This window comes from Podarcis raffonei, chromosome 2, assembly GCF_027172205.1.
Source record: "Podarcis raffonei isolate rPodRaf1 chromosome 2, rPodRaf1.pri, whole genome shotgun sequence".
Lineage (NCBI taxonomy): Eukaryota > Metazoa > Chordata > Lepidosauria > Squamata > Lacertidae > Podarcis > Podarcis raffonei.
The window spans coordinates 2,601,264-2,625,186 of NC_070603.1; the positions used below are offsets into that span (position 1 = coordinate 2,601,264).

General features: G+C 47.1%; 1 protein-coding gene across 8 annotated transcripts in view; it reads right to left on the reverse strand.

The window, feature by feature from the left end:
- Positions 1 to 1,276: 1,276 nt before the first annotated feature.
- NCKAP1L (NCK associated protein 1 like) overlaps positions 1,277 to 23,923 on the reverse strand; it is a 102,579-nt gene continuing 79,932 nt past the window's right edge. For 6 of the 8 annotated variants that reach the window (XM_053370001.1, XM_053369983.1, XM_053369992.1 and 3 more), the window contains 5 exons: positions 15,000 to 15,093; positions 11,582 to 11,698; positions 10,782 to 10,891; positions 6,952 to 7,041; positions 1,277 to 2,623 (listed from right to left, as the gene is read on the reverse strand). In XM_053370001.1, coding sequence (XP_053225976.1) covers positions 2,498 to 2,623; positions 6,952 to 7,041; positions 10,782 to 10,891; positions 11,582 to 11,698; positions 15,000 to 15,093 — 537 coding nt within the window. In that variant the 3' untranslated portion in view covers positions 1,277 to 2,497. Of the gene's footprint in view, positions 2,624 to 4,731; positions 5,416 to 6,951; positions 7,042 to 10,781; positions 10,892 to 11,581; positions 11,699 to 14,999; positions 15,094 to 23,923 lie in introns of those variants that run through there. The other 2 variants (XM_053369972.1, XR_008328101.1) reach the window with 2 other exon arrangements.

Genomic DNA, 23,923 nt, shown 5'->3' on the forward strand with positions numbered 1-23,923 from the left:
GAAGGTCTGGCCAAAGGGGCTAGAAAAGAGGGCAAAGGATTGCAGCCTTAAGCCCTTAGTTCTATGTAGTATGCATAGAGGAGCAGTCACCAGGCTGGACATGGATCCTGAGGCTGGTGCACTCCTGCGGACACACACCTCTACATCTGGTGATTCCTGATGATCCCCCCCTCCCCCCCGACTCCAGTCAACTCTACAGGAAGAAGGGTCTTGCTGACACTTTTGCGTGTGCCAGGTCCGTCTCTGCTTGGCTGCCTGCAGTTTCTCAGGAATGAGTCAGCTCTGGAATAGGCAGGTTTACAACTCACGTTTTACAGCTTGTCTGGCCCCCCTGGAGCACAACAATATGGTTGCTATGCCTGTGGAAGGAACTAATCTCCTCCTCAGCTACTTGGCATGAGGAGGAAGAGAAGCCACCCAGGGCAGATCTGGACTCCTTAAGATGGACCGAAAGAAGAGAGAAATGTCCTCTTTGCTTCTTCAGTCAAGGGCTCCTGCTCTAGTTCATACTTGCAGCAATATCATGCTCCAACTGCTCTTCTGGGGATTCAGGACTCAGAAGAAGCAGTCTGAACATAAGCACATCTGGAGTTGGACCAACAGTCTGTTTAAGCCTCCTCTTCCCCCAAAGGCCAGGCAGATGCTGGAGGAGGAAGGTTCACAAGAAAGACACAATGGTGATGTTCACACCTAACTCAGCATCTGGTCGTCAGACACATGTGACATTCAAACACTGAGGATGTAGAATCATAGAACTGTAGAGTTGGAAGGGACCACGAGGGTCATCTAGTCCAACCCCCTGCAATGCAGGAATCCTTTGCCAAACGTGGGGTTCAAACCCACAACTCTGAGAATAAGAGTCTCATTCTCTACCAACTGAGCTAACCCAGCCATTGTGTTCAGCTGCCAGTAAGTCATACATACTAAGTTTTAAAAATTATATGCTAGTAGTTGTTACAAATAGCTGGCAAAATAAGTTGCATAGTTCATCATGCATTCTGTAAAAAAGTACTTGTTTCTTTGTCTTTAAAAAGCTGTTAACAATAACAGCACCTGTGTGTTCTCAAGGTGAGAGTGAGTCCCATTGCACAAGCAAACCTCATTCTGTGCACACAAGCTCAGTCGAATCCCACCCTTCACTTCCCCCCTCTTTGTTAGCTTCCCCCTTTTTCTTGTTAAATGTGCAAACAAAACATTTAAAAGGGATTTGTCATAAACTGTTTACATGTAAAGCACAATGAAGCACTGAGAAAACAGAGCAAGTGAGATAAATTGGTTCCATTAAAAGTATTTATTATTTCTTAAAACCAAGTGACTTTAAATGCATTTTCGTATTTGAAAATGTCCAAAGCAAAAAATAAAGTCATATATGATAAAGGTATTTCAGAAAAAAAGATACAAAAGGGTTTAGACAAGGACCATTAGTTTATTGTTGCCCAAAAGAATCAGGCTGGACTTGATGAGCAAGGACCCTTCCGACTCAAAGGCTCGATGATTCTAAGTTGTACAACTCTCTCACACCGCTGCCACCTGGTCTGGCGATAAGGAGAGTGGAGCCACTTTTTGCCTCACTCTGCAGGGCTCAGCATGGCACCTGAGTAAGCCCTGCTACTCACAAAAATGCAGGCCTTACCTATCAGCCATATTTCCCCTGGTGGGGTTGCTTATTGGCGCCATCTCACCTCATTGCCATTGAATGGTCCCCATGAAAAGCAAGTGTGCAGCAGAAGAAGAGTGTTTTCCAGCTTTCACAAAGTTGCAATTCCCAGGATTTTTCATAAGGCAGGCATGACCGGAAAGCCAGCTTAAATTTCTGGCATGTGTATGTCTCAGACATTTTTGAGGAGTTGTTGTTGTTATTGTTTATTGACATAGAGCTACTGAAGTTTGTGACACTTTGCAGAATGTAAGCTTTAATTTATGTTTTAAAGTTGCTTTTCTGCTGCTAAGGAGCTTACAATCTAAATTTTGACCGGAGGAAGACAGAAGCAAGAGGAAGATAGGGAGAATGTGAGCAGATATCTTTACTTAGGCTTTGTTGCAGGGGCAACTACTAAGCCCAAAGTGATGGCATGGGCAGTCCTGGGTTAAATGGGATCTCAACACTGGCAAATGAAATGTGGCATATTTTTAATAAAACCATGAAAGCCGCAAAGGGCAGAGCCTGTGGCATCTCTGGCGCTAATAAGCAGCCTGACAGGGGCTGGCAACTGTCATGGAAGTGGCATACAAAATTAGCATGTTGCTGCCCACTGCTCAGCTTTGTGAACAAGCAATTATCTAAGCCAAAGCAAGCTCACCAGCAGCTCTGTTGCAGAAACATCTAGAAGTTCGACACTCTTGCCATTAGATCGTAACTTAAGGCATGTAAGAGAAGCACCAATTCTAACTATCCTCTGCTACCCTGCTTATCTTTTCTAAGGTAGTTCTGCATTTATGTGGTGGTGGGTAGCTGCGGCTTGTGACCTTCTGAGTTATGGGTGAAGGGAAAAGGTTGTCAATGTGTAGGAAGCCGGCTCAAGGCTGAGCTCCTGGAGATCTCTCGGTACGCATTGCGCAGCAGCACGTAAGGGAAGCAGGTCTCCAGCATATCAGTGGTCAAGAAGGACGACTCCTCCACAAGCTGAAAAAGAGGCAGGGAAAATGTGTATTATCTCGTACTGCCAGCTCGCTTAAGGGCCACAGCATGATGCATACTGGGTGCAGAAAATATCCAGATTCTGTACTCCCAAATATATTTTGGATGTTGCCTAATGACACCCATGATACCACCCCAGCCCACCCCAGAGAGCAGAAGGCAGTTTAAAGGAGGGCTTGTGATACGCACACTCTTCCCGTTTTCATGTCTGCTGAACAGGTTTTGGCAGTTTTTAAAAACATGGTATCAAAACCTGTTTCACCTCAGAGTTGACACAGCAGGGCAAAAAATGTAGCGAAAGGGAAATGAAACCTGTGTCAAACCACTTTCAACAGTCCTAAAAACTATGGTAAACCCTGCAGTCTTGCTGTGTTATGATATCTGTTTCTATGACAATTCCACAGGTCCAGTGGAAAAACCCCGGAGCCTTGGCTAGGGGCTGGCCGGCTGACATACTGCAGCTTGACACCAAGGAGGCAGGTTTCTGAGAGAGGCAAAGTGGGTGGGGAGAGACATCACGTCCCATGATGTGCACACACGTTTCTTCTGACGCACTTTCTTTTCTCCTTCTACAGATCACAATACTGGTGTATCAGAGGGAAAAGTGGTAAGAGTGTATATACACCACAAGCAGAAAGTCCTCTTTCAAACCTGCCTTCCACTCTGGAGAGAAGGGAAACCACCATAATATGATCTGCCTTTAGCCCACGATGTTCAGGTTCTGAATTCCAAATAAATAACACAATGTTTACATTCCCACCTCTCACTGATATTACAAAAAAGGTGCTCTTAGTTTGGACAGAATGTCAAACCTCAGGTCTGGCTGCTTTGAGAATCTGGAGTGGTAAGTTGCAACCTCTCAACTCCTTGTGATAGGTAGAGAACAGAAAATCAGGGCACGTAGAGAGCCCTTTGCATGTGGGAATAAAGCAATGAAGGTATCAGATAACTAGAAGTGCTCATGCAGGTCAGATCATCTAACTCCACACCTCAAGGCATCCTGATCCAGGCCTGTCTGGCCTTTTTGTGAAAAGCTCCAGGGAAAACAGATGCCAAAACCTTCCATGGCAGGCAGATACGTATTGCAATAGCTATCCGCCTGCCATGGGAGGTTTGGGGATCTGTTTTCCCTGGAGCTTTTCACAAAAAGGCCAAGCAGGTCTGTGCTCTGTGGAATCACTTCCCCCACTTTGAACAGGTCAGAAGCTGGGACACCACTGACCTGCATTTCCAACACATCCCAGCTGTCAGCCAAGAGCCACACCCCCCCCATCCTGCTAGCAAGCCAAAAGGCAGCAATGTTCTGCCTAAGCCAGTGTCAGAGGAGCAGCCATCCCAGCCCTCCAATTGGGACAGAGAGTGAACGCCATGCTGGCCAGCTCGTTCGCAAGCTCCAGATTGAAACATTTGCATTTAAATTGCTTTGCCGCAAAAGCAGTTCGCCTGGCGAATATCAATCCCTCCGGGGAATCCAGGCACTCCCTAGCTGAGACGTCTCCTACCATCAGCAGAAGAATCAATAACCATCTCCTGCTGCCACGGGAGCTCCTAATGGAGATGCATCACCTGCGCTGCTTCAGGTACCAAAGTGTGGCCTCTTGCTTCTACAGATTGGATCTCTTCACCTGGCCTGAAACCACTAGGCTCTCTCCTCACTGGAGGCTCCCCTTCAAAGGACTACATCTGTGCTGCCAGTTTGCAACAAAAAGCCAACACCACTGGCCTTCGCAAAATGAACGGGCCCACCTGTTCTCCACAAAATCTTGAGGGTCCTACATCTATCAGCCACTTTCAAAGCTGCACCCCACCCATGGCACATGGCTTGGCTCCCTTGCTTGAGCCATGGCAGTTGGCAAATTAGCAAGGCATATATTGAATCTGCTCCTTCACCTCCACCACGGTCCTCATCCAGCTGTAGCCTCAGCTTGCCCCTCCGCTTGGAGGAATCTGGCTTCCAGTGTCCAAGAGAGTATCACCAGGCATACATTGCCTCACCTACACCTGAGCACGCCAGATAGGTTACCTACAGCATAGTCCTTCTCCGCAGTCTCCGCTATATAACCAGGGCCTTCACCTTTCCATTGCCCCTTGTTTATCTATTTCTTAAAAATGTAGTTTGGAGCGTTGTGCAAAAGAGATGGAAATATAGAAGAAAAAGGAACAGAAAGTTTGCACCAAGGAGGCTATAATGTTCCAACTAGATGGTTATAAGAGGATGTGTCGGGAGCATTATGGAGGCAAGGCTGGCTCAGAAGACACTTTGCACTTAAGCAAGAGAGGTGGAAATCATGGGGCTCCATAATGAAAGAAAGAAGCATGTTTCAAACATTGAGGCTAAATCCAGAGTAGGTATCATGATTTCTGCTTGTGCGTCTTAAAATCTTGTGTGTGTCATCCTCCTCATTTATGTGTCATTTAAGACGTTTTAAAACCCTACTTATAACGGAGTTTAATTTTGTCCTTTTATCAAAACAGCTCTGTTCCTAGCCAGCCTTGGAAGAATGGCAAGCCCTGATCTGCTGCCTCTTTGCAAAGCAGTTCCTCCTCACAGGCTGGAGAAGGGAGCCTAGAGGACAGTCTGACTTTCCTGCTTCTGGGGCCCCATTTATGCATCCGGACGACTTCCTGCAGACTGATAAAATAAGCTTCAATCGAGAAAATACTTATCTTCCACCCCTCAAAGCAGCAAAGCACGTGATGACGGAGATGCAAGGTAAAAAGAGAGCTCAGCCTCGGCAGCCCTTGGCTGTCGCTTTGCTACCAAAGAGCCAGCCAGCCTGAGGGGGCAGAAAAAGCAGGGGAGGGAGCCAGGAGCAAGGGAGAGGTGGAGAAGCCGCTGTTTCTGCCAGGATATTATTATTTTATTTTAAAGCAGGGTGGCAGGGGAAAGGGGACACACAGACACACACCTCAGGGGAAAGCAGGAAAATATAGGGGACGGAAGGAGAGGGCAAGTGGGGGACGAGGGTGGGGGGTATGGACAGGAAACCCACCCAGAAGCGGATCCTGGAGCCTGAGCTGCAGCTACTGTAAAGCAAAGCCCTTCCAATATTGAAACATCAGTCCCACATTGGCCAACATCTTAAGACACAAGTGAGCAGCAGATCGGGGGGGGGGAGGGAGGGGGGAGGTGAGCAGCAAGATGGAAGGATGCGAGGGCAGGCAGCAAAGCTGGACAGGAGAGGCGGTGGCAGCTGAAGGCTCAATAGCCAACCTGACAGCTGGCAAAGAGACAAACACACACACACAAATATATATATATGGAGAGAGAGTTTCTTCCTAGAAAAAATGCGCTGGTACTATGTACTGTTGTGTACCACCAGAAAAAAAGCACAGCCACCAATGTCTATAAAGCATTTTTTACACATGAAGCGTTTAAAAATAAAGCTATTATTCTTTTTTACAACATTCAGTGATAATTAATCCCATTTTAAAGGTAGAGAAGGAGAGGACTGAGCAGTGGAGGTGTTGTCAGGGCAGGACTATGAAGCAGAATGAGCAAGAACACACACACACACACACACACACACACACAAACACACCAAAAAAGATTTGCATGTTGATTCCTATATGGAAAGATGCAAGGATTTGAAGCTGCTGCAGGTCCTTCAATCCAGGACCCAAGGATTGCCAGGTGGGCATTTGGGCGGTTTGCTCCTACCCACCTCCAGCCAAAGGAGGGAACTCTGGGGCCATTTCTAAAGAGCTTTAAGTGTTGTGCAGAAATTAAAAACCAAGGCTGTTAGTACCCATTGGCTCACAATGTAAGGGACACAATTCAGAAGGGAAAAGGAATGAGGGAGAGGGAAAATAGGACAGAGTGGGCTAGCTGATGCTCCCTGATCCTTATAATAAGTTTCTAGATCATCATCAGGCTTTGCTTGCTTGTCCAACAAGTCTGTGCTCTTTGAAGCTTCTGTTGCTGGACACACACCTGCCTTACTTTGAACTCTAAAGGAGCTGGAACTGAAAAATTATATATGAGTATTCTCATAGGAGGTCCTCTTTTTTCTCATATGAGTGCAATTCAGAGGCAGGGGCGGAGCGGTGTGGGAGCAGGGCTAGTCGCCCACGCGGTGAGCTTCCCTAGCCGCCTGCTGCCCACACGGGGAGGGGCGCCGCTAGCCACCCGCGGTTGCATCGTCCCTAGCGGCCTGCCACCTGCACAGCGAGTGGGGGGGTAATGCGGCAATGTCACCCACCCTCACGGCTGACACCCAGTGCGCACCGCACCCCCTGCACCTGCCTTCCTCCGCCAGTGTCCAGAGGAAGCCCCCCTCCTGTTCAAACTCATTCCCCTATAGGATACTGACCAAGTGCATGAGGAGTGAAATGGATTCCCTGTTCTTGGTTTTCAGCCGGTCAGCTTCTTGTCCCAGCTGTAAGAGGCTAACAGAGGCCAGCTAGGAAGACAGGAAAAAGACAATAAAAGCCAAGTCAAACCGCCTGTGGTCAACAGCAGCTAGAGATGGAAAACCTTTCTAGTTTGCATCTGCACTGGAATCACTTTAAAGTTTTTTTTTTACTGTTTTATCACTGATGGTTGCTGCCCTGGGCTCCTTTGGGAGGAAGAGTGGGATATAATACATAAAATAAATAACTAATACATAATAAATTTAACGGGTACAATTAATCAGAGTTTTATTGTAGGTTGAAGAAGCATACTGGTTAAATTGGGGAAGTCTATAGGCTTTGTGCCCTTCTAACAACCCAGCTTAAACAAAGGAATATAGGGTCCAAAGGAAGAAATGTTTGTGTTCTCTAACACAAGCCAGCACAGTTGCAGGCAACCACTTTTTAAAATTTTTATTTTAATGAAAAGCAGTGGGGGAGGCTGGTTTCAAAAAAGAGGAAGACCAAAGGTATTGAGATTAGATGCTTAACCCCTGGAGCCATTTTTTTCTGCTCAAAATTGCCTTCCTCAATCTGTTTTTCTCCCCACTAGGAAAAAAATTAATTCCACGTGTGGTAAAGCAACTTGGGAGAGAGCATGGGCACAGCCAGGATCTTTGTTAGGGTGGGAGCAGGACTTTTCGGGGGGGGGCAGAACCAATGTAACTGGTCAATTAGTTAAGTATTTCTATTGTTTTGCTTGATGGGGGGCAGCTGCTAGTAGCATGCTTAGCTTTGCAAAGGCCCCTCCTCTAAGGCCAGCATGAAAACACAGGCCGCTAGCCTTCTAAGCAAGTAAAAAGAGTGGGTGCTTACTTCTAGCCAAGTGGGTTGGTGGGTGAGGAATGGATCACTCCCTTCTGCCTCTGATAGCACATTGTGCTTTCCCTGCTTGTGGTGGTGGAAGAGACTTTTCTTCCTCCACAGCTAAGATGGAAACCAAACAGTCTGGCAGAGCTGAAATGGAGTGGACCTGTCTTCTGCCAGCCCTCCCTCTTGCCTGCATGCAATTCTGGGTCACCTATGACTACCAGATGAGTTGTTAAATGCAGGGCTGATTTAAAAAACAGATTTAAAACAAACAGCAGTCAAATGCAGCAACCAAAGAGGGTCAAGGTGCATATGCCTCCCCATCCCACCAGATGTGATTAAAATAATGAAAATGGCTTTTCTTTCTTTAAAACAAAGAACCCTTAAAAAAAACACCAGTGTATTACATGCCAAACAGAAACTGTCGTTTTTCTTCAGAATCTTCATAAAAGCACCTTTCTTTTGTGCAATATGTAAATTTAATCAGCTTAAGTTAAAAGCTAGGGTATCTTTAATTGGTTCACAATCTCAGCAGGAGCACATCTAATTCTATATGCCAGAGCTAGTTGCAAAAAGAACATATCTTCCAGGTATTTTTTGCCATTCCTGTTCTGATAGATCTCCTACACAACAGGCAGAAATTCAAACAGTGAAATGCTTCTCCATCTTTTCACCTCCAGGCCATGGGAAAAGCTATCCTTGTTGAATTTCTGCTTGCTGGGGGAGAGGGGAGGTGACATTATCCAGGTGCCAGTCCACTAACTTCCAATGCACCCGACTGCCTACTATGGGATCTCTGCTGAAATGAGCTGAAAGGAAACGTTTCACCTGGTGTGATGGTGCCGGAAACATGAACTGCCATTGCAGCTAATCAACAGATAAATCATACCAACTCCTACAGGCCAGAAATAAGAAAGTGATCATGCTTAGCAGTCCCTCTATCCATCACCCACAGCCAGCGGGATTGACTCTTCTCATACTGCCAGCCATGGGATAATACAGTTGCGTGATACACGAGCAGCCTTAAATGTTAGCAGGAAGAAAGCTATCTGTTGGCATCTGCAAGGCCTTGGGATCCATCCCCAATTGAGCACACAGGCAGTTAAAGTCCATGGAGGAGCCAGCAGTAAATTGCAATCATATTCAATCTGGCGTCTCAGTGCTCCTGGGAGCAATGTATGTGTTGTCTGCCAACTCTGGAAAAATCCTAAGTAGATAATTTGGTCACACCTGTGAATTCGCAGGCTGCTTTTTCCCTTTTTCCTTTTGCACCAAGTGGCAGCCCAGATTATGGGCATTCTCTGTCTCTGGCCAATAGGAGGCAAGAGGCTTGAGAAGGCAACAAGCTTTGTGTCTGGCTGTGGCAATGCCCAAGTGGGGTTTCCAGCAGGCCAAAGGGGAAGCGAAGAATGGTCTGTCAAGACCCCAGCAGATGTGACAGGTGAGTGGCAATGGATTTTCAGACACACACACCACAATCAGACCCATATGTAACATTTCCATGGTGACCACACTGGAAGAATACTGTATAATTAAAATCAACCAGGAGACTTCAGATCTGCCCACCATGTATAAGTCCACATAGTCTCAGTGTTTTTTCAGCAAATGAAAATGAAATTAAAAAGAAACTGCTTCTCAGTAATCAACAACTCCTCACTAGCAAGCAAAATTTCAATTTTCAGTAGGCTGAACAGCAAAAGCAAGGAAATATTTTTGTCTTATTATTAGGGCATTGAAAAAGACAGGTGGGGGGATCATCTAGTATACCACCTGTACCACAAATGCAGCATATTTAGCTGAATGGCACATTCCTGAGCATTTGTTCAGAACAGCAGAAGGCATCTGTTGCAAATGCTCTCCTTATCAGGACTCAAAAACCAGGCAAGCAACATTTTTATCATGCAGTCCCAGGGTGAGTGCTTTTCAAAGCCTGATAAAAAAGAGACAGATCTTACAGTATGAAACAAAATCCTTGCATCTGATTTTTAAGTTTAGTTCACATGACACAGAGCTCCAGCTTGCACAGGAGCATGCCACTGGAGAGGAAGACGGCAGCTTTTGTTAATAACAACAAACAGGCAATGATATAACACATTCAGATTTTCAGTGTTCAAAGCATTTCACCTGTATTACCATATTAATCCTTACAACAGCGCTGTGAGGTAGTCCACTATGAATAAAGGTAGAGGTAAAGGGACCCCTGACCATTAGGTCCAGTCGTGACCGACTCTGGGGTTGCGGCACTCATCTCGCTTTATTGGCCGAGGGAGCCGGCATCCAGCTTCCGGGTCATGGGGCCAGCATGACTAAGCCGCTTCTGTCGAACCAGAGCAGCGCACGGAAACGCCGTTTACCTTCCCGCCAGAGTGGTACCTATTTATCTACTTGCACTTTGACGTGCTTTCGAACTGCTAGGTTGGCAGGAGCAGGGACCAAGCAACTGGAGCTCACCCCGTCGCAGGGATTCGAACCGCTGACCTTCTGATCGGCAAGTCCTAGGCTCTGTGGTTTAACCCACAGCACCACCCGCGTGCCAGTATTGCCCCTTTAATACTGCAGATGAGAACGCTGAGGCTTGTTTAAGACTGCAATCTCATATCTACTTCCCTGGGAGTGTGTGCCATTGAGCACAATGGGCCTTACTTCTGTGTAGACATGTTATAGTATGGCAAAGGAGTCTGCAATTAAGCTGAGACTCAAATCAGAAGCTTCTAACATAGTCCATTCTTTTAACTGTTATGCTACACAAGCTTCTCTCTAGGCTTACTACTTTTGTCTTTGTTTATACAGCACGTCTCATAATTACAAGCAGTATTATACTGATCAAGGTTGAAGGGTTTGTCTGTGGATAGATAACCCCAGCTATGCTGGGCCCCCAAAGCTCTACATGGTGGTGTTCAATGCATGTTATCGCCCAGAGAAAATCAAGAGCTTCACTTACCATCAGGAATTCCTTGAGATGAGTCTCAATGTTCTTGTTGTAGATTGTAAAGAGGGCAGCCGATACTTGGATGATGGCTTTGGCTAGGCAGTGGATGTTGTTGATGAAGCCTATGCGCACACACGGGGAGGGGAGAAACTTACACCAATTCCAAACTTTTTGAGCAGCTAAATGGACCTGGAGACTGGCACTTGTCTATGGAGGTAAGTGCGAGCCTTGCCCCTCTCAGTTAAGCACTGCCTTGAAGGTGGACACACAACAGAATGGACTGATGCAAACCAGATCCCTTTTCTCCCTGTTACATTCAGGTCTCCACCTCCCCCACTTTCCTGTGTGGCTCCTATTAAATGTTCCTGGTACCTATGCTTTTGAAACATCAGTCTGGGCTGCTATAAACTGTAGTGTGTGGAGCTATCTTTAAGGATGGTCCAGAAACGTAAAGTGGTGCAAAATGCAGCCCTGCTGGCTGATTGGAGCTGTGGCCCAGAGCTGTCTGAAGTTCACTCGTGGGCTACCCCTGCATTAGGATGAGGGACACACCTACTTCCTGCCCTGCCCTTTTATCTTGCATAGCCTTATCCTGAGTGATGAAATGCCGGCCTCCATAGAGATACAGACAATGATAGCATTATATCGCAAATCATTAAGCAAAAGGAGGTGCTGAGCAGGAAGCTATCACCGCCTGCAGTCACTGTGACTAATACTTGGCAGGCATCTCTGCCTTGAAGATTTTCCATGAGTGAGTGGATCAATACAGGAGGTTTGGGGAGGGAGCTGTAAGCCTGCACCTTGCTTCTTACCGTCTATCTCGGTGGTGTAGACTGAAGAAGGGTCCGTGGCCAGCAGCGGCAGAGACACGGCTACAAAGACCAGCAGCAAGCAGGCAGCCTTGTAGTCCTCCTCTGTGGAAGAGCTGTCTATCAGGGAGGCAAAAGGAATGATGTATAGGAGGAGATTTCAGTAATAAGCTTGATTTACACTGTTGGTTCCTCTCTCCCCCCAGCTCGGCTTCTCAACAGACTTGACAAAAAAACAAAAAACCCTAGCAGAAAAAGGGTGGTGGTTTTTTAGAATTGTAGCAGCTGTGACAGGCCAATAAATTATCTGATGGATGGAGCTGGTGAGCTGAACAGAACTGACACGGCTTGGCTCCGCTTGAATCGACACGTGTGTGTCGGTGAGACATGGAAGAAGAAACTAAGAGAAAAAGTTCAGCACTGGCAGTGGTGTGTGGGTGTGGGTGTGTGCAGGGACTCTGGACTGCTGCATCTTAGACAGCCAGGTGCTCCCAGCAGCTTGGACCATTGAGCATCTGCATCTGACTTGCTTGGATTCAGAGCCTAAGAAACGCCAGGCCACCCCTCTTCCAGCCAGGGAGGATCAGGACAGCACTCCTCTTTGACAGCAGCCCTCTGACAGGGAGAGAAGCCTTGGACTGGCGGGGCAGGAGTGGCGGGGGCAGATATTGTACAACAACTGCCCTGGAAATGAAGCCAGTGACTAAGAAGTAGACTAGCTGCAGCCACAGAACTATGGCCTCCCAAGGCAGCAAGAAAAATAGTAAGCAAGATTTTTGAGAGGCTGGCCAGCCTTGTGAAAAACCTCTTTTACCAAGACAGGTTCTACAGAAGGGAGACTCAGGCCAAGGTTAGAAATGTGCCCCCTCCTGGCATCTCTATTCAGCCCTCCAGACTCTCCCCCAGGCCCCGCCCCTCCCACCAGTCCTCCTTGAGTACTTTTGCCTTCTTGGAATGGCTCCTTGAGCTGTGAAAATGCTTCTCACTTGCCTGGATGGAGAGATGTTCCTATTTGTGGACTCTGCTTTTTCCCTGGCTGCAAAAAGTTACAGGTCATATCCATTACTTTTGATTGTAGCCCCACTCATAGCATGCCTGCAGCTCTCAAAAGGATTTGGACAAGGATATGTGCCCCCCCCCAGCCTGGTCCTAGAGCATGTTAGGGAATAGCACAGGCTCAGTTTGAGGCCAGCACTGCAGGGAGGCAATTGCTTGGTTGGTTTTGCCCCAGCTAAAAACAAAACTCTGGAACAGACTCCCATGAGAGGTGGGAACTCTCTTTCCTTGAAGGTTTTTAAGCAGGGGTTGAATGGCCATCTGTCATGGATGATCTAGTTGAGATTCCTGCATCGCAGGGGGTTGAACTAGATGGTCTCAGGGTCCCTTCCAACTCTACAATTCTTTGATCCTTAGTGATTGTAGATGCAAAGCTGGGAAGAGAAGAGGAGTGAAAGCAGAAACTACAAGCAACCAAAGACTGGAGTTGAGAGTGAACTACAGAATGGAAGCCTCAAACCCCCATGATCTCAAGTCCCTGCGTCAGTTAAAACAGGGAGATTAAGCTACTGCTGTTCTTTGCTTTGCCCCCATGCTGGGAAGAAACACAGCTGCATTCTGATGCATGAAAAATGGCACTGATTTAGACAAGTTATGGGGCAGGGGCTGGAGAATTTTTTTAAGAGGCTCAGGTACCAACAAGAGTCTCAAAAGGGTAGAGAGGGAAGGGCCAGACTGGGGCACATGGGCCACTATTATTGCTGCTGTCAATATAACCCCAGCAAAGCTATGACTGGCTAGCTGTGCTCTAGTGCTCCTAGGGCTCTTGCAATCTGCACTGGTGAAGGTGGTGAGGTGGCAAGCTTGTTTGTTTATTCCTGCATTCATATTCCCACCTTTTCTCCAAGGAGCTCAAGGTGTCTTAGATGGCTCTCTCCCTCTCCATTCTATCCTCACAACAACCCGCTTACAAGCTGGGAACAGGTCCAAGGTTACCCAATGAGCTTCATGGCCAAGTGGGTATTTGAACACTGGTCTCCCAAGTCCTTGTCTGAGCTCCACTCTGGGTTTCTATGTCTCTTGTCCATGTTGTGGTGAAGAAAGAAGAGACGGTTGCCCTGAAGGCAATGGAGCACAGGCTATCTCATCAGAGAAGCTCAGGAAAGGGCCACACTTCACCTGCAGAAGGTCTTGAGTTCAATACCTGGCATCTCTAAGTAAGTCTGGCAAAGACTTTGGTCTGAAACCTGGAGGCCCCTGCACAATGACTGCAGACAGTACTGAGCTAGACAGGCTAATGGTCTGACTCAGTATAAGAAGGCTTCCTCTGATTCTGGTCTGCTATTTTAAGAGAAGGACAGACTTCTAGGTTCCAGAAGAGGAGCTTTAGCTACTACAGTCACTTGGGATTATTCAAGGCCTCAATGCCTTTAGGAGGACAATGTCACACACAGATACCATCTGCCAAAACCAGGGCTGAGACACTTATTTGGCCCAGTGGGCCAGATTCTCCTACCTTCACCTCATAGGCCAATTTTGATAGATGGGCAGGGCCACCCACCTGTCAATTACCCAATAGGCCAACCAGATTCCCCACCCCTGGGTTTTGGCAGGTTGTACCAGCGTGACGTTATCCTTGTGTAGGCCTTGAGTAATCCCAGGCACTAGGTCACTGGGGAGAGAGCGGCTAAGCAAGATTGAGCTTCCTGTGCATCAGCTGACACACAGTGAGTTCAATCCTGCTTTGCCCAACTGCATCTCTACCTGCTGCATACTAGACATCACATATGATATTAGGCGTTGGGCAGGTTGGCGTGGTTTGGGGGAAATGGCCTGGTAGGCCAAATGCGGAGGGCCACAGCCCACCCTAGGCCTAAACTATCTGGATTTCGGGTCCAATGTGAAGAAAATGAAGCAGCAGCACAGAGAAGCAAAGCTCTGGAGGAAGACAAATTGCATCAATTGTGTCTGTGGCCTGAAGCTATTAAATACATGAGTGTTTTCCAGGTAGGGGGATAGCATTCAGCCCACTGGTGAGATGCAGGTGTGCAAATGGCTGTGCGTGTACTGGAAGATCAAAAGCTTGCCACTGCCAACTGGGAAAGGCACAAAGCAAAATTCAAGAAAGCTGAGATTCTTGGCTGAAGCCTGGGAGTGGGCCTTTTAAAACACAAACAAACCCGTGACAGCATCCAAGCAGTGACAGCCTCCTAGAGACAGAGTTAAATATTTATCAGTGCTGAGATGATGTACCACCTGGCAAGATTCCCTGTGCAGCTCCTTTGAAAGCGGAGCTTTCCTGATACCAGGAATGCTTGCCTTCTGGGATCTCTTGCCTAGTAGATAAAGGGAAGACATTTCACAGCCCTACAGCTCAGTCTTATCGCAACAGTACATGGAAACATGGGCAAGCCTTGGCTCTTACCTTTCTTGAGGCTGGAAAGGGCGGATACTAAGGCTGGGTCAATGTCGCAAGGGACCCCTGCAGCTGTGGCTAGTTCAAAGATGCTCAAGGTCACCTAAAGAGAAGGGTGAAAGGGCAGAACCAGGTGTTAGTAATGCTGCTGCCGGGCCTTGGTCTCTTGGTCTCACTGCAACATATCAGACCTGGTTGGCACATGCACAAAAATAAGGTGGTAGGATTCTGGACTGTAAGACTGGAGGTGGGGAATATAATCTTTTACTGATCTCCATGTTTTATAAAACAAAACTGTACACTTAAAAAAAGGAGGCAGCACACATCATGGAGAAAGGGTAGTACAGTGGTACCTCGGGTTACAGACGCTTCAGGTTACAGACTCCGCTAACCCAGAAATAGTACCTCAGGTTAAGAGCTTTGCTTCAGGATGAGAACAGAAATCGGGCTCCGGCGGTGCAGCGGCAGCAGGAGGCCCCATTAGCTAAAGTGGTGCTTCAGGTTAAGAACAGTTTCAGGTTAAGAACGGACCTTCGGAACGAATTAAGTTCTAAACCCGAGGTACCACTGTACTTTGCTGCTATACTAGTTTACTAAGGAGAGCAAACAAAAAATCTTACAGGAGGACTCTCGCAAGAGACAAAGCTAGCTAAGACATGGCATTTCACCTAATTTCAAGCTGAAAAAACACTGCACTATTTAACAGAATTTCAGATATGGTAAATACATTACATAAGACATGAGAGGCCCATCAGCACATTTGCTCCATCCTGCTGCCTCAATGGCATATACAGACATGGAGACAAATCCTACTAAGCCCAGAAGTACCCAGCATAAACAACCAAATCAGGGCTTCTAGAATGGGAACACCAAGTAAACTGAGAAGAATCAAACGAACTGTGGAGCAAGGAAACACAAGTCCTGGTTTATTAATGGGGACGGGGGAGGGAAGCCTCTTAGGGACCCCCAGTTTTGAGCCTAGCTACTATGCTCCCTTTTATTTACCCATGTATTTATTTGATTTGGTCCTTCACAATGGTCAGCTGCTTTTCCAACCATAAAGCTGTTCAAGGCAGAACACAGATCCACAATAAAACAATAGTACAATATGAGCAAAACCATAAAGGATCATCTTAAGAAAAACCGTACCCAATATGAATAGCACTGGCAGCTGAAAAGCTGTCCCGAGAGTTCAAAATCTAAGTAAGTATCCATTCAAGGGCTGAGAAACTCCCCAGGATCAGGCACAGGCAAGCCTTCTTAGAGGACTCCTTACAAAGTTGGGGTGTCACCACTGAGAATGCTACACTCTGAGTCGCAGATAGCATAACCTCTTAAAGAGAAGAGACCTAGAGTGTCTGTATTATGGAGTGGTTCATAAAAGAGGAGATGCTCCTTGTGTTATTCTGGGCCTGGGCCATTTGGGACTTTTCTTTTGAAGTGTGCCTATGTATGCATATGCAATATTGCAAGGAAAAATGGCGTCTGGGATCCAGCAGTCACCGCAAGTACCAGGGACAAGAGTAGAAAGAATAAGTAGATGTAGAGGCCTCGAACAGTGGTCAGAGAAGGCTGCCAGGTGCGATCTTGTCCAGAAGGCACTTAATTTAGGGTCCTCCAATTCCTTGCACTAGGCAAATGTGCTGACATAAAAATCTAGCTGAGAAAAATGCTAGGGAAGCGGGCATGATGACACTCCCTTCCTCCCACACTAGGATCTTTTTGACAGCTCTTCACCCCTATCATGCTTCCCTGGATCTGAGCAGTCAGAGAAATCTCCCTCGTGTTCCCTCTCCCTGGCAGCAGCAGCAGCAATGAATACAATCAATATGAAAGCTGAGGAACTGACGCTCAAATCACAAGAGACACGAAACGAGACAACCGAAGGCTTAGGTCCTTGATTTCACTACAATCTCCGAATCCCCCTTTCAGGAATTTTAATTCACCTTCCCGAAATAACCTTTACTCCCCTTGCCACCATCACTCTCTCTAGCACATCTCTACTGTTCACTGAAAAACCCTGCTCTCTCTCCTTTCCTGTGAATCATTTTGTATAGCTTATAAGTCCTCTGGGCATGGAGGTGGATGCATCAACAACACCTACTGCACCACTGGCACGAAGGGAACTGCTAGACTGGTGTTTTTAGGCAAGTGTATCCTGCAATATGTTCTTCAAACAATAATAGTGCACCAGTGGTGGATTTGTTTTGCTTTATTAGCTGTTCTACGGTGCTTCCCCAATGCTACCACATCATGGCTGTCTTCAGCAGCTATAGCACACCAAGGGGGGGGGGAATGTTTGTGGTATGAAAAGTTACACAATTTCAGCAGGAAGTTGCAGGATATGCTCTAGTTAGAAATTAAGCAGTATGACGGCTCCAAAACTTTTGCAGATGTGAACAGTATTCTGCTGAATTATTTGGCTGGTGAGTCTCTGCATGTTTTATGACAGGCACACTGACATAATGCAACATGCAATGCAACGTGCTTCATGCAGAAGCCCTCAAGTGTGTAAACCCAAGTTGCATGACCTCCTTTCTATAAGGAGGAAGAACCATGTGAATTAGTCCTCCATGTGTATCGGTTGATGCATGGCAGGCACACTTCATGTGTGGAGACAGGGGAAGTGGGGCCCATGACTGCTCCTGTATCACATAAATTGGACCGCAGTACTAGCCCTGTAAACTTATGAAATGGAATTGCATTTCTAGCTGCTTCCAGAAGAGAGGGAGTTGTGGGGAAAGAGAGAAGAGAAATTAATTAAACGTGAAAGGCTTCTGCAGATTTCATGTAAGTTGGCACAGTAGGCAGTTGGGGGTTGGAAAAAGTTTTAAAACATTTATAGTTGTTAAAAGCAGAAGCGACCAGCTACAGCTGGCTCGAGCCCACTCTTGTGCGCTATCTGAAGCATCTCTGTGAAACACACTTCTCATCTTGATTCAAGAGGCTGTGAATGACAGAGCACCCACCCCCCTCCTTGGGCAGCCTGTGCCAATTAATCACCCTTGTGGTTAAACATTGCAACTTATTTCTAAATATTTTTCTAACTCTTAATTCCTGGCTGTTGCTTCACATTCTGTCTTCTCCAGCTAGTGAAAGATCAGAGAACTCTGCCGAGTGAAAAGGAAACTCACTGCTGAGGCTTGAAAACAAGTCTATCTGGGTGTCCCTCTATCTTCCTGGAAGACAAATTTCTGGGTAGCAAGGCTAGCCCTACACAGCAGGGTTACAAAATGTGCGACTGGCCAAGCCCTTCTAGCCACGTTTGGTTTTGGAATCAGTCAAACAAAATGGGGACTGAGAAAGGAGAGACACTGTGTCCCTCTTGCTGGGCAATGTAAACCAGACCTTTGCAAGCTCCAGTTCCATATAGATGCTCAGTGGCCGATTACCTGCATTGGCCCCAGGGTTCCAATCTCATGCATATGCAGCAGGCAACCCCATTCCCCAAAGCACATGCCGCATGGCTTGGCTGGAACTGTCACCTTTCACCTATGTGTGGCAGGAAATGTGTCCTGAGGGCATGGCAAATTAACAACAGCAACAACAACCTGCCTAGTGTCCGTGCCATTACCCTCCCTGCTGGTCCATCTCAATGCTATTTGTATACAAATAGCGCACACACACACACACACGCACACACGTAAGCAACCAGAAGGCATTACATGGGCATACCTCCCACTGATCATTCCCCAACCCCCAGCTCCTCCCACCAAAAAGTAGCTTGGGTTCCCCTCCCATTTGATCCATAGCCCATTTGAGGAACTTGCCTGTTCCTGCTTCTTCTTAAGGCCTGGCAAGGCAAAGGGGAGAGCGCCCATGTCTTTGCTCCCAAAGGCTTGTGTGGATGGTGATGAGGAATTAAGAGAGGTGTGTGAAACAGCACCACCTAGTGACACCAGGATAAGCCAGGAAATACTCCTTTAAGATGCATACGAACGGCTTTTTAAAAGCTCTGTGGGACATGGCCTTTTTCATTAGTGCAACAGTTGAGACTCTGCTGCCATTGCTTTTTCTTTATCAAAAAAGGTGGAGGAGGGAAGGAACATTAGAAAAAGCTTACTCTTCAAAGGGAAAGAGAAACCTACAGTGCCAGCTCTGCCCACCTCCCCTGGAGAAATGCTGCTTTGAAAGAAACCCAGAGAGGAGCTGATGTCTCTAAGCAGTTGAAAAGAGGACGGTGGCAGCAGAACTGCAGGGAAGCTAAGCAGGGCTACATGTAGCTATGCAACAAGGGCAGCAGTTCCTTTCAGCTGGATTCCTGCACTCAGCCTGCGAAGCCCTCCTTGGGGACACCTGAGGCTGCAACAGCAGCAAGGATACAGCCTCCCGGAAGCCTCAGATGATGCTGATGTGGCAACACCACTACGGAGCTGGTCCTTGTCAGTAACAGCAAAGCACACACACCTCTAAGTTAAAGCACCATAGCCGTTGCCAAGTAGTACATTCTAAATTTAGGCAGTTGCAGGCTGCCCAAAGTCAGCAGGTGTGCAGAACTGCAAGTTCCAAAAAAACCTCTTTCAATTCCAGCACAAACACAAAACATGCAATAGAAATCAGACACCCTCATGCATGTGGTGCTGTATTTGGGTAATGGAACTTTGTGCAGGCTCTTGTGAGAAGAATTTGTAAAGGAGGAAGGAGCTATGTACTGGACAAGTAGGAATAATGGAAGTTAAAAACTGGGCAGGGGGCGACAAAAGCAGGATACCCCAAAAGTCCCCTAGGCTAGATACAACACTGGGATGCCTAATCTCTGAGAAGGTAGCCCTCAAGGTCAAGCCCACCTGAAGTAACCCCCCTTTGGCATGGAAGCCCTTGCATGCATACATACGCGTGTGGCACATGTATGGTTCCTACAGGTCAGTTACTTAGGGGTAAGGAAAAAGATAATATCTTATTTAAAATTCCTTTGCACAGCCCCGGATTGAGTCCTGGCATTAGAAGCCATGTTTTTTAATCTAAACACAGCACACTGCAGATCTTGCAAAGAGAGAGAGCTCGCATCTGTAGATACATAATCGTGATGACCAAGCTGTGGCTTGTGCATGTGCAGGAGTGATTAAGAACCACAGAAAATTAATCACTTTGTGTTTGTCCTTTTCCTGGAGCTTTTCACATCACCAGTGGTTGAACTTGGGGTGTGTGCGTGTATTAATGAAGTCCCTTTGCCTCCCTCCCTCCCTCCAGTTTTAGCCAAATCATGCCCTCCCAAGGGGGGCTAAGACTCCATTGCCCCGCTCTCACAATTCAAGTACTGCACAGCAGCACACAGGTTCTCCACTTCCCCATTCTTTCCAGTCACTTGGCCATGTCCTTCTCACACTAGTCAGCTTGGAATCAGTGGAGGCTTCCAATCTAAGAGCTGCCGCCCCCCAGCTTCCCACCAAACCACCCCCCAGCCTGTAATACTTGGCCCTGGTCTTGCATAAAGGGCCTTCCTTGTCTGCTGGAACCAACTCCTAAGGAAACAACCTGGTCATGATTCTGGTTTCCCACAAGCCTGTGTCTCTCTTGTTCTGGATGGCTCCAGACAGAGACTGGTTGGTGCCCCCGCTGTCATTCTGCTCAGGAGAGATGTTCAGCATCTCTCTGATACAATCCAAAATACCATTTCCCCTGCAAGTGGCTGGGGATGCAAATCAGTCTTCTCTATTCATCCACAGGGCCTCACCACTAATAATAGTTGTAATTAACTTTCAGGCTGCATTGCAAGGGGGGGGGGAGTTGGGTAGGTAGAGAGCCCTAACCGCCCTGCCTAGGAACTCATCAGCCTCCGCATGGACATTCTCCACACACATCCTGGCCTCACTGTTGCTCTTGTTGAGGTAACATCATCATCATCATCATCATCATCATCATCATCATCATCATATTTTATTTATACCCCACCATTCCCGTTTCAGAAAGCCAGGCTCAGGGCAGCTAACAACAAATTTAAAAAACTTAATTGTGATACAACAAAAATCAGCATAAAATACAATATAAAAGCGTGAATAACAATAAATTCAAAATTCAAAAATCAATTTAGGGGAAAATCCATCCAATAAAAATCAGGTGATCACCAGGGCTAGCTGGCTAAATTAGTCCTATTTGGGCCAGCGAGGAAGCCAGGAGAGAATTAGCTGTGGGATTCCAGAGCAGGTAATCTTCATAAAAAGGGGAGGGGAGGGGAGGGAGGGGAATAAAAGAGCAGGCTAAATTCAAATTGAAAGCCAGGCGGAATAGCTGTCTTACAGGCCCTGTGGAAGGAGATTAAATCCTGCAGGGCCCGAGTCTCATGGGATAGAGCACTCCACCAGGTCGGAGCCATCACTGAGAAGGCCCTGGCCCTCGTGGAGGATAATCTGACTTCCGTAGGGCCCGAGACCTCTAAACTATGATTATTCATGGACCTTAGGGACAGGGATGGCACAGGAGCCAAATACTCTGGTGAACAGATGCCCCTAGTGGCAGGACCCAGAACAAACGTCATATTCAATGCAGGCAGGCTTGTTTGTGGAATTCATTAAGTTCAGCAATTCCACAGTAGGGGAATTCAAACTGCCAGAACTCCTGGCGTGGTCACCTGCACACCGAGACAAAGGCAGCAAGAGAAATCTGGGTAGAAAGTTCGTAAGCAAATGATTAAGAAGTAGTTTTCAACCATACCGTTGCTTTTCTGCATCCAGTACCTCCATAAAACATGAGCCTTTAGCAGGAGCAATGCAGGAGCATGCATGCTATAGTCCAAATCTCATCCTCCTGAGCCTACATGACCAACGGCCAGGGTTGATGGGAAATGCTGTCCAACAACATCTAGAGGAGCACAGGTGAGGCTCCCCACTCCAGCTTTAGTACATACTTCAATGCTCCTTGCGATTTCCAGAGGTTCCAATTACCTCTAGAATTTCATGAAGCAGCCCAGATAAAGCTACCCATGAAATTGTCACCCATGAAAGGAACTGCAGTTTTGCAACCTGGATTGCCCTAAACCTAGGCCTTTTACTCAGTCCTTGTTTTCCTGGAGCTGTATCCAACCAACTTATACTCTGAGTAGACTCACCTGTTAGTCATGCCCATTAATTTCAATTGGTTTACTCAAGCACAGTTTGCACTGAGCAAAGGAAATCCAACCTTGGTAAATGTTGTCTCCTTGACCTTCCCACCCCTTGGAGAAACAGGGCAAGCTCAACAATGAGAGCTGCAGTCCAAAGCATCCTGAAGGCACCCAGTTTGTGAAGGCTGCCTTACACAGCTCCTATTGTTGTAAACTGGCTCATAGACAACACCACTGTCATCAAATTATAGCAGGTATCAGGCAGAGAGAGACCTCTGCCTGTGGCCTTCAAGAGTCAGAGAAGACAATCCTGGACTAGGATTGACAAGCATTGGCATATGACACTCACCTATGTTCCTTTGTTCCACTTGCACCTTGCAACTGCTAGAAGCATAGTAACAGCAGAACCAGCCAGAAGGGAGGATACTGGCTATTCTTGCAGCCCCAACCCTGCAGCTGGGCTGCAAGCAGACCAATTTGCTCATCCGACACCCAAAGACCTCCACAAGTACCCCTGCTCTGCAGTGGGGTGGAGGGGTCTGCAACTGACGTATCACACACCAAGATGACACTCTCTGCGGGAGCCTCTCAAGGTTGCAACCTCAATGCCATGACGCAATCAACCATGAATGAGACGCTTAAGTCAGGACATGTCAAAGGATACTCCGCACCATGGGAGATCAGAGCTTCTAGGAGGGGAGGACAACCAATCCCCACAGTGGCATATAGATAAATGAAATGGAACAGAGATACACCCTTGCCTCAAATGGAGGCAGAGGAGGACTCAAACAGTTTGACTAATGCAGAGAGATGAGCTTATGTCCTCTGCTCCCCAACCCCTCCCTACTATTTGCAGCAATGGCTTTCAATGTAAACTGTTCAGCCATGCAGAGTATGTGGAACCGGAATGATGGCACAGCATGAATCCTAAACCTTGAGCCTTCAGAACTGGGCTGAAATTACCTAAGGCAATGGATCCACCGGACTCCTGTGCAGGGCCTCCAATGGAATCATATTAGGTCACCCAAGCTTAATTGGCAAGCTCCACACCATAGCGCTTCCCAGTGCCATTCACTTCATACCAACATTATTACATTTTGATTAAAACAAATTACAATTCACACTCTACCGCTTTTTATTGAGGAGGAGGAGGAGGGAAGTGTCACAGACCAAGGAAGAAAGTCTGGGGACTCAGCATAATTTAGGAACTTCCATCATTTTGTAACTAGAGCACATTTAAGTTTGTAAGGAAGGAGGGATGCAGCTGGAGAGCAGTCCAGCTGTACCTTAGTTGCGTGCTTTAGCACATGTGCCAGGCAGGAAAATAGAATGCTACATCTGTCTCTTTATCAAGTCTGTTTTGGCAGCAAGCAGCTTTTCCCATCGTACTCAGCAAGGACTTCACTTCATCTAGTCTTTCAATCCACACATTAATTTTCGCTGCCCCTTCTTAGATTGTGAAGGGGGAGCTTCAGACCCCAACTGTGGCTCCCAAAGCCTCTTTATTTGGCTCTCGGGACACTCCTGAGGCCACACCCCTTATCAGCCCTCTTCTGCATCTTCCTTGGGTGTTTATGCCTGGCTAGAATGTGTCCTCGAACTCTGATCATGCTTCTTGCTTGCCTGGGTGGAGGATAGAGAGGAATGGGCGAGGGTGCATAGACACAAGCCTCCCGAAAAGTGGTAAAAAAATACATTTATTGTTCCACTGCCATGTGGGCCCCCGAAGGCTCACCAAAATGGAATGCAGCCCAAGGGGTGATAATGGTTCCCTACCTCCACCCAAGATAATGCCACATGTGAACCCACCATCTGAACACCGTTTGGGGCCAGGTAGAGGCTGAAGAGAAACAGTTTAGACATGCTAAGCCCGGGAATGTGGGATTCAAAGAAC